Source organism: Lampetra fluviatilis, chromosome 62, assembly GCF_964198595.1.
Source record: "Lampetra fluviatilis chromosome 62, kcLamFluv1.1, whole genome shotgun sequence".
In the NCBI taxonomy this organism is placed as follows: Eukaryota; Metazoa; Chordata; class Hyperoartia; order Petromyzontiformes; family Petromyzontidae; genus Lampetra; species Lampetra fluviatilis.
In genome coordinates this window covers 3653477-3672445 of record NC_136336.1, presented here as the reverse complement: position 1 = coordinate 3672445, position 18969 = coordinate 3653477, and the positions used below count along the sequence as shown (strand labels likewise).

The 18969-nt window shown below is 52.7% G+C and overlaps 1 protein-coding gene across 1 annotated transcript in view; it reads left to right on the top strand.

The window, feature by feature from the left end:
* The window catches only part of LOC144951364 (integrin alpha-6-like), a 92168-nt gene that overhangs the window by 39553 nt on the left and 33646 nt on the right, over nucleotides 1-18969 (top strand). The window contains 5 exon segments of the mRNA XM_078881589.1: nucleotides 10117-10244; nucleotides 11571-11650; nucleotides 12571-12823; nucleotides 14098-14226; nucleotides 17175-17382. Of these exon segments, the coding sequence (XP_078737715.1) occupies nucleotides 10117-10244; nucleotides 11571-11650; nucleotides 12571-12823; nucleotides 14098-14226; nucleotides 17175-17382 (798 nt within the window).

Here is an 18969-nt window from a genome sequence, read left to right as displayed (position 1 = left end):
CGCTGAGCCCGCGAGCGTGGGAATCCGGGGTTTCGACCGATGTTTTCTCCCCCCCCCCCTTCTCTTTTGAGATGTTCATCGGCAGCACCTCGCCCCTTCCTCCACCTCCCGAGGTTCAGGATCGCGCCCACCCCGAGCGTGAATCGTAGAGGCAGTGCCGACCTCACCCACGTTGGTTCCACAGATGAATAAATTATAGGACCATAACCTCCCACCACACCCAGGCGCGCGCAGGCAAGCGTGCACGCGCACACGTGCACACACGCGCACGCACGTCGCCACGGCGCTCGTGCCAGGCCACGTGCACGTTCAGGCCACGTGAAGCTTCGAACGCACGCGCGCACACACGAAGGCACATTTCTATCCAGGTGATGGAGCGGAATGTGGGAGTCAGGGGGAAGAGGAGGGGGGGGGGAGGCTACCACTGTACTCCAACTGCTTCCGAGACGTGTGGCCAGCGTGGAATAGTAGGCCAAATACACTCCGATAGATGGACTCTCGGGAGCTCCATCTAGGTGGCAGTGGCCGTGAGCAAGCAGCTTGCAGGGCTGCGCCTCTATCCTTTCCACGGCGGTGGAGCCTGCAAGGCGGCGCTCGCAGCTAGTACAGCAAGTAGGTAGAGCCGCTCAGACTGGCAGCTGAGCAGCGCTCAACTCTCTGTCGGCCTCGTGGAAACTCCACATTCATATGGCGGGAGGGGGGGGGAGGTGGAATTCCCGAGTTCAGTTGCTCCTGACCACCCACAAAAGTAGTTCTCATTTTACCGACCCATTAAGAGTGATGGGCCGAGTGTGATCCCCGGATTTGGATTTGAGCTCAGGACCGTTTGACTTTAAATCGAGCCAGCAAGCTCGGTGATGGCCGTTACGAGCTACGCCTCTGATCCACAATCTTGTAGGGACGGTGGCGGGGGAGGGAGGGGGAGTAGGGGGGGAGGGTTGGTGGATCACGAAGAGATGACGTCGTGGTGTGCGCGGGACATTCCCCTGCAGTGTAACAGGTGTGCAGTGCAGCAAGTAGGTTACCCAAACCATCCGTGTGCTGCGTGTGTGTCTGGATGGGGGTGGATTGGCTTGACAGCAAACAAAGGCGTTCACCGCGTCACGCGCTTTCAGATGCGCCTCTGCGGCCGTCTGGAACGCGCTTCCTGCCGATATTAGGAAGCCACTGGAGCTATGCACTTTGAGATCATCATCCACATTGACAAACTTACTTCTCAAGAACTCCTTTTTGCGTTAAGTTCGTTGACATTCCCCCTCCCCCGCACCTCCGATTAGCACGGTGGGCTACGTGCGGTGCGAAAGAAGTTCAATGCGCATACATTGCGTGACGAGGAAGTGGCCCAGCATGGTGAGTAGGAAGCCCCTGAAATTGAAAGAGCTGGGGACGGAGGTGGGGAAGGGATTTCAGATTGTTGCGGTTAATGATACACGGATGTGATTCTGACTCTTAGACCTTTTCAGTTCTTTTCTCTCTCTCGCAATTCCACCGCCCCCCCCCCCGATCTCACTCGCCGAATTTGGAGATAGGCCCTCGCGGAAGGCGATGTCACGAAACTACCTTTGGGATTCCCTTCGAGTGAACTTCCTTCGTGGCCGTCAAACCAATATTTTAGTTTTTAATACCCTCCCAGAGATGGAATGCAGCCCAATGGATTTCACACCTGATGATGATTGCTTGTGTTGCAGTCGAAACGTCGTGAGAATTTTTATTGTTTTATATTTATATTATTTTATTATTTCCCTTCTACGTGACTTTACCGAAAGAACCAAGAATATAACATATTATTTGTTAGGATTTTTCTTTTATCTATGTGTGTGTGTGCACAGTCATTGTGGGGGGGGGGGGTGGCAACCCAAGTTTCGCTTCCCACTCATGGGCACCAACACCAGTGACATCTGAACCGGTCCTGGGCCTCCCCTAGGTCGACTCAGCCTCAAATGAGTCCCTTGTGTAAACATCGCCACTGGTGCTGCTGCTTGCTAACAGCACTTGCCCCAACAGCCTCGTCAGGCTATACGGGGGATCTTTGTCCTTTGACAGTCATTGCTGCACTTGGGACTAACGGTTTAATCATGGGCAGTGGCCGAAACCAGGATGCGAGCCGCCGTGCCACCTCCACAGCTTGGCCAGGCGACGGATTCGGTCGAATTGAAGCGTGAGTAGCGATCGAGCAAGCGGGAGAGGGCGGCAGAGCGAGCGGGCAGGAGAGCAAGAGAGCGAGAAAGGGCGGAAGGAAGAGCAAGCAAGCAAGCGGTGTGGTGGGTGGGTGGGTGTGGTGGGTGGGTGGGTGTGGTGGGTGGGTGGGTGTGGTGGGTGGGTGGGTGAGAGCTCGCGCTCAAGAGAGAGATGATTCATTACTCGGCACCGGCCGCGCGGTGTCGGATCAATACTGATGAGTCGGAGGAATAGAATTCTCGCTCCATTTGCTGGCGACGCCGCGTGACACCGGATCGCCGTAAATCTCTCGCGGGCTGTGCGGACCCCACGGCTCGGATCGCTGTTGGGACGGCGGCGGCGGCGGTGGGGGCGGTGGGGGTGGAGAGAGGTTACAAATATTGAAGTGGACGTTTTCACGAAAGCTAAACATCGGCTCTGAATCGTGGTTTTATTTTTTTTGCCGTGGTGTTGCTTGTGGTCGTGGTGGTGTTGGTGGTGGTGTTGGTGTTGATTATGGTGAAGATCACGCTGGCGATGGCCGTGTCCAGGGTGACGATGACGACGATGGCTGACAGAGTAAAGATGACGGCAGTGGTGATGGAGTCGTTACTTGTGGCTGGTGTGAATTATGGTAATGCTGAAGATGGTGTTGATGGTGTAAGAATGGTTACGTTGATATTTTCTGATTCTGATGGTGAAAGTGGTTGGGCATTTTATTTTTTATGCCGGTGGTACAGTTAATGATGATGATGGTTTGAATAAGGAAATGGTGATGATCATTATTTTATGGAGATAGCCGTGGTGATGTTGCTGATGATGATTGGCCAGACTCCATTGAGTTGCATCGGCCACCCACCCACCGCTCCCTAGCCAAACCCCCATCCGATGTACGATTTCGAACTGTGGCTCGTGAGTTTTCTAATTAGATTTAACAGTGTATGAGCTCCAGTGGCTTCCTGCTATCGGAAGGAAGAGCGCGTTCCAGACGGCCACGGAAGCGCATCTGAGAGCGCCGCGGAATGGGATACTGTGGAGCCACATCCCAGGGGGGGTGCCTCTAAGCAGCCCCCCCCCCCACCTCTCTTTCTCTCTGGTCCTCGCGACCGCTCCGCGTGGAGCCGGGGGGGTGGAACGGTCAGGCGGAATTTCATCGGGGAATCGAGCCGGCGTTCGTGGGCGCGGCGGGAGAAGCGTCGTCCCTGAGTCGGACGGACGGCGTGACGCCGCTATTGATCGACCACCGACCCCCCCACCGCTCCGTTCATCTCCCCTCGGCCGGTTTGTCTTTCGCGAAACTTCATCGCTGCGCGCAGGAGCGGCGTTTTAATCCACTAATGGCATCCCCTGTCCGCGTCTTCGGTTGCCGATTTTCCAATCGCCTCGTTTGCTCAATGCCCTCATCCTTCTCCTCCGTCGGCGGCGGCGGCGGAGGATGAGGAAGGGCTTCTTCACCGCGATGATCGTCATGCGTGGGTTGCACGGTGCAGACGAGATTGAGGCCAACATTTTTTGTTATCTAATTTTTTTTTATCTAAATTTTTTTTTCATCTAAAATAAAAAAATGTCACACTATTGTTATGTAGGCCAGGCCTTGTCACAAACCGTACCTCTCCATAACAAAGGCTCACCCTCTTAAGCCTCACCTTACCATATGAATAAAAAGTGTGCCGTACTTGGCCCTTCCCCCCTCTCCAACCATTATATAAACGGAGTGGTAGCTCTTGCAATCTCTCATTTACTTGATACAGCTGTCGTGGCTGTGACGGTTCCACCTGAAGACGGAAGCTTGTGTTGCCTCCGAAACGTCGTGATTTTTATTTTATTTTTTATTTTACTTTTATTAATTTAAATTTTTTACCTACGTGACTTTACCGAAAAAACCTAAGAATATGAATCCTTGCAGTCACGAAAGCTTCAAATCTAGAATTTTTTTATTTGACCAGCCAAGGGTCCCACTGAGCTGCTAGGTGGCTCTTTACAATTTTTTCAGAAGCGACCCGACGATCGCAAGTGACAGCTCAGCAAAGTGGCTTATCGACGTCGTGTGGAAATGTGCAGCAGCCGAATGCTCCGAACGCGTGACGTTCACTCCGAATGTGGAGCGGGGAAAAACCCGAAAGACCCGGAGAAAAATCGGGGAGAACGCGCAAACTCCCTCCAAATACACAGCAGGTGTAAGGGTCAGGATCGAACCCACGACCTCCGGTATTCCAGGCGAGGCGGTTAACATCTCCTCGCCACCGTAGCGATCACGGTACCGTCATCCTCGTCGGATGTCTCCCGCCACCGGTATCGATCCTCCATCGGATCAGCCCCCCCCCGCCACCCCACGGCACAGTCGTATCTTGGCTGGCGCGTCAACGCGCCACTCGCCACCAAGTGGCGGGGACGTGACCCCGTACCAGGCTGGGTGCCTGACCGTGCGGGCTACGAGCTCGCGCCCTGCTGCTAGACGAAGCTCTGCTTTCCATCTCTCCTGGGCCTCTTGGCAAACGCTCGGGTGCGTCGCTGTAGTTACGCCGATAAAACAGCGTTGTTATTTTTATTATTTCTTTAGGTGTCTTTTTTTTCTTCCGACGATCCACAGTCTGTGACCGCTGGTTGTTGAGCTCCGTTTAGGCAAGAGTTGTCCCTGGGGCAGACCCAAGTGTTTTTACTGATTCGCAAGCCAGGGCGGAGAATTGCCAGATGCACCACCTGCACGCTCCTCCACCCTGCCAAGCCGAGATGCGTTTTAGCCGCCCGGAGCTCAGCTCCTTCTTGTGATTGGCACACCTCCCTCCACCTCTCGGCAAAGTCAAATAACTCACGTGCAGGGACTCCACTACTTACGAACAAGTTAAGTTCCAGAGGTCTGTGTTCGTAAGTCAATTCGTTCGTAAGTCCAACTCTACTCCTGTCGATTCCAACCGTCGTACACAAAACACGGGGGATGGCTTTACAAGTTGTATAATCTCCTGTAGATGTAGGTACCACTGGTTCGTCACGTTCTGCAGATTTGATCCTATCTCTGAAAGTTCGTAAGTCGAATGTTCGTAAGTAGAGGTAGTCCATGTATAACCCTTTTAGCAAGTGCTGTCAGCGAGCATGGCACACGAGGTTGTGGGTGACCAACACCCTGCCAGGCCACCTTTGTCTCCCCAGTGCTGGTGTTTTACACACCGCACAAGGTGCTCGTTCTCTTTTTAAGGCTGAGTTGACCTAAGGGAGGCCCAGGACCGGTTCAGATATTTGCCACTGATGTTGGTCACAACGCAGTGCGCTAACCACTGCACCCCTTCCCCACCTCCACACAGAGACAAACATCCCCTGCAGATCCTTAACAGACTGTTGGGGCAAGTGCTGTTAGCGAGTAGCACCTATGAAGGCCGGTACGGCACACGACGGGATGGGTGGCCAACACCACGCCCGGCCGCCTTTGTCTCCCCAGTGGCGATGTTTACTACGTACCAGGTACTCATTTGAGGCTGAGTCGACCGAACTCAGCGAGGCTTATTCCCGAATCAACTCCCTGCCTAAACGAACGTTCACCACGACATCCGGCTCGGAGTTACTCGTGCAGCCCAGCACGCGCGGATTCATGTCCTTGTTTACTTTCAGTGAAACATTAACTTGACGATGACCCCCGTTTGTGGCTGGGCCCGTATTTCTGTGCGTGTGTGTGTGTGACTGTGTGTGACTGTGTGTGACTGTGTGTGTGTGACTGTGTGTGTGACTGTGTGTGTGTCTATGCGTTTGTGACTGTGTGTGTGTGTGACTGTGTATGTGTGACTGTGTGTGTGACTGTGTGTGACTGTGTGTGTGTGTGACTGTGTGTGTGTCTGTGTGTGTGACTGTGTGTGTGACTGTGTGTGTGACTGTGTGTGTGTGACTGCGTGTGTGACTATGTGTGTGTGACTGTGTGTGTGTGACTGTGTATGTGTGACTGTGTGTGTGTGACTGTGTGTGACTGTGTGTGTGTGTGACTGTGTGTGTGTGACTGTGTGTGTGACTGTGTGTGTGTCTATGTGTGTGTGACTGTGTGTGTGTGACTGTGTATGTGTGACTGTGTGTGTGTGACTGTGTGTGACTGTGTGTGTGTGTGACTGTGTGTGTGTCTGTGTGTGTGACTGTGTGTGTGTGACTGTGTGTGTGACTATGTGTGTGTGACTATGTGTGCGTGACTGTGTGTGTGTGATTGTGTGTGTGACTGTGACGTCACCGCCACTTCGTGGCGAATGGCGGTTGTTGTTGTGACTGTGTGTGTAACTGTGTGTGTGACTATGTGTGTGTGAGACTGTGAGACTGTGTGACTGTGTGACTGTGTGTGTGTGATTGTGTGTGTGTGACTGTGTGTGTGACTGTGTGTGGCTGTGTGTGTGACTGTGTGTGTGTGTAACTGTGACTGTGTATCTGTGTAACTGCGTGTATGTGTGGCTGTGTGTGTGACTGTGTGTGTGTGACTGTGTGTGTGTGTGTAACTGTGTGTGTGACTATGTGTGTGTGTGACTGTGTCTGTGTGACTGTGTGTGTGACTGTGTGTGTCTGTCTGTGTGACTGTGTGTGTAACTGTGTGTGTGTGTATCTGTGTGACTGTGTATGAAACATAACTTGACAATGACCCCCGTGTGTGGCTGGGCCCATATCTCTGTATCTCCCCGCGCACCTGGGCACGAGGTGGATGTTTGGAATTCCTCCCATGGGCCGTCGATGACCTACGGCTGTGGAACGCAGCGCTGATAGCTGTCGCAGGGGGGGGTGGGGCAGGTTGCAGTTCGAGCCCGTAGGCCACCCCGGAAAATACCGCAGGAGCCTGCTGTGCAGTGGACATTGAAGTTTGCACTCATACACAACACACTCATACACAACACACTCATACACAACAACAACAACAACCGTCATTCGCCACTAAGTGGCGGTGACGTCACCACGACGCTTGTGCCAGGCCATGTGCACCTTGAGGCCACGTGAAGTGTCGAACGCCCGCTGGCAGGAGGTCACGGGGCAGACCCAGCAGGTGCCACGGGTCGACTGACTGAGATGACTGAGATGACTGGCTGATGCACCACCTGTGCCCCCTACTGTGCCAACTTGCTGTGCTTTAGCCACCCGGCGCTCCACTCGTTGTTATACACAATGTACTGATACACAACGCACGCACACACAATATACTAATGCACAACACACTCGTACACAATACACTTCTGTATAATATTTGGAGCTCGCGTGTCTCGCTCCCCACTCATCGCGTGGATTTGTCTTCGGGTCCTCCCGTTTTCCCCTCCACGTGTAGAAGCGACGTCACCGCCTTCAGAGCATTTGGCTGCTGCTGTCAGTGTCCACGTTGACGACGATCGGCCGCTTTCGTTGAGCTAATTATCATCATTTGTGAGTGCCAGGCCGCGTCTGCAAAAAGGAGCTACAGTATGTGGCTCAGCGGGGCCTTGACTGGTAAAGTAAAAAAAAAATGTTGATAGTTTTATAATTTTAATAGTAATTGCTGCGAGTGACGTGCCATGCCCACGTGGGTGGTGGTGGTGATGGTGGTTGGCACAGTAGGGGGGGCACAGGTGGTGCAACGGCACCTGCTGCGTCTGCCCCGTGACCTCCTGCCGGCGGGCGTTCGACACTTCACGTGGTCTCTCGACGTGCACCTAGCCTGGCACAAAGCGCCGTGGTGACGTCACCGCCGCTTAGTGGCGAATGGCGGTTGTTGTGTTGGTGGTAGGTGGTGGTGGTGGCAGTGGTGGCTTCGGTGGCGGCGGTGGTGGTGTGTGTTCCTTTGTTACGGAGCGATTGAGCGAGCTTAATGCGCGCACCACTGTGGCGTTAACCAGGGCCGCCTGCCGGAGTCGGACCGCGAATATTTGCAACGCGCGCGCTGTGGGAGGGCGCGGTCGGGTTGTGTGCTGGGGGGGGGGGGTGGTGGTGGTGGTTCTGGTGAAGGTGGTGGAGGTAGACGTGGGTGGATGTGGCGGAGGAGGAGATGGTGGAGGTGATTAGCAGGTGTTTCCGAGGTCTCTCCTCGTGTTGTGCCTGGCACTTCCCTCTTTGTGGGGGAGGCGAGGGGGGTGGGGGGGGTCCCGCGACAGAAGTTGGTGGGTGGTGGGAGAGGGGGGGCGCTAATTTTGCCGTGGCCCCTTTGGTGATTTCTCCGTGGCTGTTCTGCGTCGCGTTGACCGTGATGTCGCTCACTGCTCGCGGTGCGATGGAGGTGAGGTCATATCGTCAGATCGTTGTCGACACGAACACGATGATGATGATGACGATGATGACAATGGCAATAATGACAACGATGATGATGACAATGAGGATGATGATGACAATGACGATGACAATCAGGATGATGGTGTTGACATTGACGACGATAATGATGACAATCACTATAATGACGATGATGACGATGATGATGACGATGACGACAATGATGACGATGACGATCACAATGACGATATCGTTCAACCGACTTGCCGTCATCCGTCACTCCGAGCTCAAAGGCTTTCGCAGAGCGCTCCCAATTTAAAATCAAGATTCATTTCATAATCGTGACCTTCAATGTGAAGAATGATCTTCTCGGGAAATCCGACACGCGTGACAATTTGTTTCGAGGGCGATGTTGGTCACCCGACACGACACCGCCGTGGGGCCACAGAGCACCCTTCACGTTGTGGCCGAAACGTCGTGAGAATTATTTTATTATGTTTTATTATTTTATTATTTCCATTCTACGTGACTTTACCGAAAAAACCAAGAAGATGAAGCGCCCTTCACGTCACTAATCGTCCGCGTGGAACAGCTGCAGGGGTAGCGACCACGTCGCCACGTGCATTCTCATGTGCGACGCAGACCTTGTGCACTGTTCAACCTAAACCCCACGTGGCTGCGATGGACGCTGCTTCGCTTTTTGGTCTACCCACTGCTTCCCTGTGTGGTCTATCTTTGGTCGATCCGCTGCTGCTCTGCTTGTTCAACGAATTTAACGAACGGAAGCCTTGCCGGTTGACTGAACGACGGGGACGGAGCGATTGAGCCATGGAGCGAACGATGGAGCGATTGAGCGAGCGATGTAGTGATGGAGCAAGCGACGTAGCGAGTGAGCGAGCGAGCGAGTGAACGATAGATTGAGTGAGCGTTGGATCGAGAGAGCAATGTAGTGATGGAGCAAGCGAGTGAGCGAGCGAGTGAACGATGGAGCGATTAAGCGAGCGACGTAGCGAGCGAGTGAGCGAGCGAGTGAACGAGCGAGCGATGGAGTGATCAAGCGAGCGACGTAGCGAGCGAGTGAGCGACGTAGCGAGTGAGCGAGCGAGTGAACGAGCGAGCGATGGAGTGATCAAGCGAGCGACGTAGCGAGCGAGTGAGCGACGTAGTGAGTGAGTGAGCGAGCGAGCGAGTGAACGACGTAGCGAGCGAGTGAGCGAGCGAAGTGAACGAGCGAGTGAACGAGCGAGCGATGGAGTGATTAAGCGAGCAATGTAGCGAGCGAGTGAGCGACGTAGCGAGTGAGCGAGCGAGTGAACGACGTAGCGAGCGAGTGAACGATGGAGCGAGCGAGTGAGCGAGCGAGTGAACGAGCGAGCGATGGAGTGATCAAGCGAGCGACGTAGCGAGCGAGTGAGCGACGTAGTGAGTGAGTGAGCGAGCGAGCGAGTGAACGACGTAGCGAGCGAGTGAGCGAGCGAGTGAACGAGCGAGTGAACGAGCGAGCGATGGAGTGATTAAGCGAGCAATGTAGCGAGCGAGTGAGCGACGTAGCGAGTGAGCGAGCGAAGTGAACGACGTAGCGAGCGAGTGAACGATGGAGCGAGCGAGTGAGCGAGCGAGTGAACGAGCGAGCGATGGAGTGATTAAGCGAGCAACGTAGCGAGCGAGTGAGCGACGTAGCGAGTGAGCGAGCGAGTGAACGACGTAGCGAGCGAGTGAACGATGGAGCGAGCGAGTGCTTGACGAAGCGGCCGTGCCGTGCGTGCGACGCAGGTTCCTGGCGGGCGCCCCGCGGAGCAAGGCGGACGCGAAGCAGACGTCGCACAACACCGGCGCGCTCTTCTCCTGCCCCTTCACCGCCGACCCCTCCGACTGCGAGCGAGTCAACTTCGACAACAGTGGTGCGAGGGTGGGGGGGGGATGTGAGGGGGGCGTGAGGGATGTGAGGGGAATGTGAGGGATTCATCTTCTTGGTTCTTTCGGTAAAGTCACGTAGAGGGGAAGTAATAAAATAATAAAAATAAAACATAATAAAATAAAATTATAAAATATAATAATATAATATAATATTATTTTATTATGTTTTATTTTTATTATCATTGTTTTTTATTTTTTATTATTATTATTTTTTATTTTATTACTTCCCTTCTACGTGACTTTACCGAAAGAACCAAGAAGATGAATCCCTGCAGTCACGAAAGCTTTAAATCGAAATGTGAGGGATGTGAGCACACGAGGAACACGAGGGGTGCGTGTGTTTGTGTGTGGGGTGGAGTGCTGGTGCAGTGTTTAGCGCACCGCACTACGAACCCCACAAACCGAGTTCGATTCCCGTTCACGACCAACACCGTTGACGACTATCCGAACCGGTCCTGGGCCTCCCCTAGGTCGACTCAGCCTTACTAACGAGCGTCCAGTGCTTTGTATAAAACATCAGCACTGGGGATACAAAGGTGGGCGGGCTCGGTGCTGGCTACCCCCTCCCGCGTGTGCCGTGCCGGCATTAATTGGTGCTCGCTAATAGCACTTGGCCATACATTCTCGTAAGGCTATACGGGGGATCTTTGTCTTTGTAGCCGTGCGCTATGAACCCGGCGGTCCGAGTTCGATTCCCGCTCACGGCCAACACCCAGTGACGATAATCTGAATTGGTCCTGGGCCTCCTCCCCTAGGTCGACTCAGCCTCAAATGAGTACCGGGTTCGGTGTGTCAACATCGTCACTGGGGAGACAAAGGTGGCCGGGCGTGGTGCTGGCCACCCACCCCCGCGTGTGCCGTGCCGCGCTTCATAGGCGCTGCTCGCTTGAACAGCACTTGCCCCGAGAGTATGTTAAGGCTACACGGGGCACCTTTGACTTGTGTGTGTGTGTACCCGTGTGTGTACCCGTGTGTGTACCCGTGTGTGTGTGCGTGTGTGTGCGTGTGTGTGTGTGCGTGTGTGTACCCGTGTGTGCGTATGTGTGTGCGTGTGTGTGCGTGTGTGTACCCGTGTGTGTGTGTGTGCGTGTACCCGTGTGTGTACCCGTGTGTGTGTGCGTGTGTGTGCGTGTGTGTGTGTGCGTGTGTGTACCCGTGTGTGTGCGTATGTGTGTGCGTGTGTGTGCGTGTGTGTGTGTGCGTATGTGTGTGCGTGTGTGTGCGTGTGTGTGTGTGCGTATGTGTGTGCGTGTGTGTGCGTGTGTGTGCGTGTGTGTGTGCGTGTGTGTGTGTGTGCTTCCGGGGGGCAGAGTCCTTGGAGAGGGAGAGCAAGGAGGACGAGTGGATGGGTGTCTCTGTGGCGAGCCAGCGAGCCGGCGGATTGGTCATCGTGAGTGACACACAGCACGCTAACACACAGCACGCTAACACGCAGCACGCTAACACGCAGCGCGCTAACACGCAGCACGCTAACACGCAGCACGCTAGCACGCAGCACGCTAACACGCAGCACGCTAACACGCAGCACGCTAACACGCAGCACGCTAACACGCAGCACGCTAACACGCAGCACGCTAACACGCAGCACGCTAACACGCAGCACGCTAACACACAACACACAGCACGCTAACACGCAGCACGCTAACACGCAGCACGCTAACACGCAGCACGCTAACACGCAGCACGCCAGCAAGCTAGCACGCAGCACGCTAACACGCAGCACGCTAACACGCAGCACGCTAACACGCAGCACGCTAACACGCAGCACGCTAACACGCAGCACGCTAACACGCAGCACGCTAGCACGCAGCACGCTAGCACGCAGCACGCTAGCACGCAGCACGCTAACACGCAGCACGCTAGCACGCAGCACGCTAGCACGCAGCACGCTAACACGCAGCACGCTAACACGCAGCACGCTAACACGCAGCACGCTAGCACGCAGCACGCTAACACGCAGCACGCTAACACGCAGCACGCTAGCACGCAGCACGCTAGCACGCAGCACGCTAACACGCAGCACGCTAACACACAGCACGCTAACACGCAGCGCGCTAACACGCAGCGCGCTAACACGCAGCACGCTAACACGCAGCACGCTAACACGCAGCACGCTAACACACAGCACGCTAACACACAGCACGCCGACACGCAACACACCGACACGCGAACGCGACGCGCACCCCTCCACTCCTCATCCTCCCCCTCCCCTGCCCTGCACCTGCCCTGCTCCCTTCTCCTCGCTACCCCCCCCCCCTACTTTCTCCCCCCTCCCCCCCCTCGGGCACCCACGACGCTCACCACCCCAAGACGTGCGCCCACCGCTACGAGAACCGGGTCTACGTGGGCCAGCCAGAGCAGGAACAGCGTCACTTGGTGGGCCGCTGTTTCATACTCACCGACCTGCTGGTGCCGGTCGACGATTTTTTCGAGTCCACCTTTTGCAAGAACCGCGACATCCGTCCCGACGGCTTCGGCATGTGCCAGCAGGGCACGGCGGCCGGGTTTGTGCCGGACAGCGACTACATCTACTACGGCGCGCCCGGCACTTACAACTGGAAAGGTGGGCGGTGGTGGTGGTGGTGGTGGTGATGATGGCGGTGGTGGTGTTGATGGTGGTAGTGATGATGGTGGTAGTGGCGATGATGGTAATGATAGTGGTGATGGTGGTGGTGGTGTTGATGGTGGTAGTGATGATGGTAGTAGTGGCGATGATGGTAATGATAGTGGTGATGGTGGTGGTTGGGATGATGATGGTGGTGGTGATGATAACAATGATGGTGATGATGGTGGTGGTCATTAAAATGGTACTGGTGGTGATATTCATGATGAACACTGATGATCATGATGGTGGTGGTGATAACGATGATAACAGTAATAGTGGTAATTATGATGGTTATGATGGTGGTGGTGATGATGATGGTGATGATGATGGTGATGATGGTGGTAATGATGATGATGGTCGGGGTGGTTGGGATGATGGTGGTGGTGGTGGTGGTGCAAATGATGATAACAATGATTGTGATGATGGTGGTGGTGATAACAATGATAACAGTGATGGTGGTAATTGTGATGGTTATGATGGTGGTGGTGGTGATGATGATGGTAGTGGCGATGATGGTAATGATGATGGTGGTGGTGGTGATGGTTATTGTAGTAGTGGCGATGATGGTAATGATGATGGTTATTGTGGTAGTGGCGATGATGGTGATGATGATGATGATGGTGGTGGTGATGATGATGGTTATTGTAGTAGTGGCGATGATGGTAATGATGATGGTTATTGTGGTAGTGGCGATGATGGTGATGATGATGGTGGTGATGATGATGGTTAATGTGGTAGTGGCGATGATGGTAATGATGGTGGTGGTGGTCACAGATTCGGCTTCTTCGTTTTTGCTCATCGTCTTCGTCTGAACTTATAACCGAGAAGCATTTGTAAATTATACAAGGTGGTGGACGGGGCGGTGATGATGATGATGGCGTTGGTAATGACCATGATGATGGATGTCATGGTAGTGGCGATGGTGATGATGGTAGTGATAGTGGTGGTGGTGGTAATGATGATAACAATGATGGTTATAATGGTGGTGGTGATGATGATGGTAATGATGATGGTAATGATGGTGGTGGTGGTGGTGATGACAATGATGGTGATGATGGTGGTGGTGGTGGTGATGACAATGATGGTGATGATGATGGTTGTGTTGATGACAATGGTAACAGTGATGGTGATAATTATGATGGTTATGATGGTGGTGGTGATGATGATGGTTATAATGGTGGTAATGATGATGGTAATGATGATAATGGTGGTGGTGGTGGTGGTGTGTGCAGGAATTGTTAGAGTGGAACAGTGGAACAAGACCCTGGCAAAGGATGCGATTTACCTGGACCCGCAGGAGACTGGCGATGAAAAGAAAATGAATCAAGAACTTATCCCTCTGCCTTTCCACAGCTACATGGGTACAACACGCACACACAAAGACAAAGACACCCCCCCCCCCCGTATAGGCTGAACATACTATGGGGGGGGGTGGTGGGCAAGGGCTGTTAGCGAGTAGCACCTATGAAGGCCGGCACGGCACACGAAGTTGTGGGTGACCAACACCCTGCCAGGCCACCTTTGTCTCCCCAGTGCTGATATTTTACACACCGCACAAGGGACTCATTTGAGGCTGAGTTGACCTAGGGGAGGCCCAGGACCGTTTCAGATATTTGCCATTGATGTCGGCCATAGCGCAGTGCTCTGACCACTACACGACCACCCCCCCATCCCACCTCTACACAAAGACAAAGATCCCCCTGTTAGCCTTAACAGCCTGTTGGGGCAAGTGCTGTTAGCGAGTAGCACCTATGAAGACCGGCGCAAAACATGTCGGGGTGGGTGACCAGCACCACGCCCGGCCGCCTTTGTTCCCCCAGCGGCGATGTTTACACACCCACCAGGTACTCATTTGATGCTGAGTCGACATAGGGGAGGTCCAGGACTGCTTCGGATAATCGTCACCGGTGTCGGTCGTGAGCGGGCTTCGAACTCGGGCCGCCGGGTTCCTAGCGCAGCGCGCTAACCGCTGCATTCCCGCTCCCCACACACACACACGTAATTACACACCACCACCGTCATCATCGTCATCCACGGCCTTGTATGTGTACGTATGTTGAACTTCTTTCGCACCCCACGTAACCAACCGTGCTGAAATGCCACAATCAATCCACTGCTGGATGAAGGCCTCCCGCACGCCGCCACGAGTCCTCATGGACCTGCGATGCGGCGATCCATCAAGGTGTCGCGCTCGAGGGGAACTCATCGCTCCGTCTCCACGGGGCGCGTCCTGTTGGGCACGTTCTGTCCTTTGTCATCCTGTTGTTAGTCTGGTGCCGCGCGGTGGCCAGGAGATGTTAACTCCCTCGCCTGGTATGCAGGAGGTCGTGGGTTCGATCCCAACCCTGACGACTGCTGTTGTATACTTGGAGTTTGCGTGTCTCTCTCTCTCATCATCATCACGGTGGCTAGGAGATGTTAACTCCCTCGCCTGGTATGCAGGAGGTCGTGGGTTCAATCCCGACCCTGACGACTGCTGCGTGTCTCCCTCTCTCCCCGTTGCCACGTGGATGTTTCTCCGGTTTCTCCGGTTTACTTCCTCCGCATTGAGAATCAGCGTCACGCGTTCAGAGCATTTGGCTGCTGTACATTTCATGATGATGATGAACCACTTCATGGAGCTGTCATTTGTGATGTCCAGGTCGCTTCTGAAACAAAGAGCTTCATAGCTCTGTAGGACCTTACCTGGTAAAATAAAAATATATGTATATATAGTTTTCTTTGGTTCTTTCGGTAAAGTCACGTATAAAGATAAAATAATAAATTAAATTAAATACTAGCATACGACGTTTCGATTGCAACACAAGCAGGTATAAATTAAATAGAAACACAAATCTAGTATACTTAGAAATGTAATGTAATGCAACAGAGAGTCGGATAACATAACAGTCAACACCCTACCTGGTTGATTACGTTCTTCCTGAGAATGGTACATTTGAGAGAGAGATCAAACACAGAACCAGAGACATATAGACAGACATATAAGCAGACAGATATCACAGAGATACATAGAGAGAGAGCAAACATAGGCACACCTGATGATGATTGCTTGTGTTGCAATCGAAACGTCGTATGCTAGTATTTAATTTAATTTATTATTTTTTCTTTATACGTGACTTTACCGAAAGAACCAAAGAATAATTCCTGCAGTGACGAAAGCTCCAAATTAAGTTTATATATAGTTTGTATAGTTTGATATATATATACACGCGTCTTCGGTCAGAAACGGTTTAGTTTAATCGTTTAATAATTTAAATAATAATTTATTCGTACGCCGTGCTCCCTGCCCCACGCGTCAATGACATCTCTCGGCAAGTCGGCACGACGCCTCCGCCAAAGCCCCCCCCTCCTCCCCTTCTGTGCAATCGGTTTGTGCAACTCGGGTAGCACATGCAACCGGTTGCTCTTGTTGTCGAGTTTTATTTTCTTGATTTGAATGTAGCGAGAACCCCGAGAGAGAGAGAGAGAGCGCGCCCGGGGTGAGGCCTCGCTTGGCAAAGAACCACCCGGCCCTGGGCCAACAAACGTGATGAGAGAAAAGGCAAATTATTAACTGTTAACATCGACGAAGCATTCAGGGGCAACAACGCTTCTGCGCTCTTGCACAATGTGGGGGGGGGGGGGGATTACTGGGATCAAAGCGGCCCATCATTTGGACACTTATAGCACCAAAATAATCAATAAATCAGCCCATCATTTGGACATTAATTGCACCAAAATAATCAATAAATCAGCCCATCATTTGGACATTAATTGCACCAAAATAATCAACAAATCAACCCATCATTTGGATACTTATAGCACCAAAATAATCAATAAATCAGCCCATCATTTGGACATTAATTGCACCAAAATAATCAACAAATCAACCCATCATTTGGACATTAATTGCACCAAAATAATCAACAAATCAACCCATCATTTGGACATTAATTGCACCAAAATAATCAACAAATCAACCCATCATTTGGACATTAATTGCACCAAAATAATCAACAAATCAGCCCATCATTTGGACATTCAAGCACCAAAATAATCAACAAATCAACCAATCATTTGGACATTCATAGCACCAATATATTCAATAAATCATCCCATCATTTGGACATTCAAAGCACCAAAATAATCAACAAATCGGCCCATTTGTGCCGGCCACGTTAGCTTCTGGATAAGAGCTACACAAGCCCAAGTGGGCCTTACCTAGTAAAAAAAAAAGATAAAAGTAAAAATTGTAAAAAAATAAATGTTACAATGGTTACATTTCCCCCCCCCCCCCGGCCGCCCTCCCCCTGACCCCCTCCTCCACCAGGTTACTCGCTGGACGGGAGTCGCGGCGTGACGAACCGCGTGAGCGTGTCCTTCCTGGCGGGCGCCCCGCGCGCCAACCACACGGGCGCTGCGCTGCTGCTCAAGCCCAGCGGGCAGGCGGTGCTCATCCCCGAGCTGCTCATCACGGGACACCAGCTCGGCTCCAGCTTCGGCTACGACGTGGCGCTGGCCGACATCAACGGCGACCGGTGAGCCGCGGACGTCGTCGTCGTAGACACAGTTGTACTTGTAGACACAGTCGTAGTTGTAGACACCGTCGTAGTTGTAGACACAGTCGTAGTTGTAGACACAGTCGTAGTTGTAGACACAGTCGTAGTTGTAGACACAGTTGTAGTTGTAGACACAGTCGTGGTTGTAGACACAGTTGTAGTTGTAGACACAGTCGTAGTTGTAGACACCGTCGTAGTTGTAGACACAGTCGTAGTTGTAGACACAGTTGTAGTTGTAGACACAGTCGTGGTTGTAGACACAGTCGTAGTTGTAGACACCGTCGTAGTTGTAGACACAGTCGTAGTTGTAGACACAGTCGTAGTTGTAGACACAGTCGTAGTTGTAGACACAGTTGTAGTTGTAGACACAGTTGTAGTTGTAGACACAGTTGTAGTTGTAGACACAGTCGTAGTTGTAGACACAGTCGTAGTTGTAGACACCGTCGTAGTTGTAGACACAGTCGTAGTTGTAGACACAGTCGTAGTTGTAGACACCGTCGTAGTTGTAGACACAGTCGTAGTTGTAGACACAGTCGTAGTTGTAGACACAGTCGTAGTTGTAGACACAGTCGTAGTTGTAGATGTAGTCGTAGTTGTAGACACAGCTGTAGTTGTAGACACAGTCGTAGTTGTAGACACCGTCGTAGTTGTAGACACAGTCGTAGTTGTAGACACAGCTGTAGTTGTAGACACAGTCGTAGTTGTAGACACAGCCGTAGTTGTAGACACAGTCGTAGTTGTAGATGTAGTCGTAGTTGTAGACACAGCCGTAGTTGTAGATGTAGTCGTAGTTGTAGACACAGTCGTAGTTGTAGATGTAGTCGTAGTTGTAGACACAGTCGTAGTTGTAGATGTAGTCGTAGTTGTAGACACCGTCGTAGTTGTAGATGTAGTCGTAGTTGTAGACTCAGCCGTAGTCATGGACACAGCCGTAGTCATGGACACAGCCGTAGTCATTGACACAGCCGTAGTCATGGAAACAGCTGTAGTCATGGACACAGACGTAGTCATGCACACAGCCGTAGTCATGGAAACAGCCGTAGTCATGGACACAGCCGTAGTCATAGCCATAGTCATGGAAACAGCCGTAGTCATGGAAACAGCCGTCGTCGGAGACACAGCCGTTGTCATGGACACAGCCGTAGTCATGGACACAGCCGTAGTCATGGAAACAGCCGTCGTCTTGGAAACAGCCGTAGTCATGGACACAGCCGTAGCCTCGGTCCTGCGGTAGGAACGAGATGACGATCCTGGGCGAAGAGTTTTGGAAGGACCGGTGTACAGGGGGAGGTGGGGTTTGCAGTTTGAGTTGAGATGTGAGCGGTGTCCAGGAAGGGCGAAGAGACGCTGTTCATCTGACAAGACGGCGACGAGGAGTGAGAGGGGAGTGGTGGTGCAGCGGTTAGCGCTACGCTGCGCGACGAACCTGGCGAGCCGGGTTCGATTCCCGCTCACGGCCAACACCGGTGACGATTATCTGAGCCGGTCCTGGGCCTCCCCTAGGTCGACTCAGCCTTAAATGAGTACCCGGTGCGGTGTGTAAACATCGCTACTGGGGAGACAAAG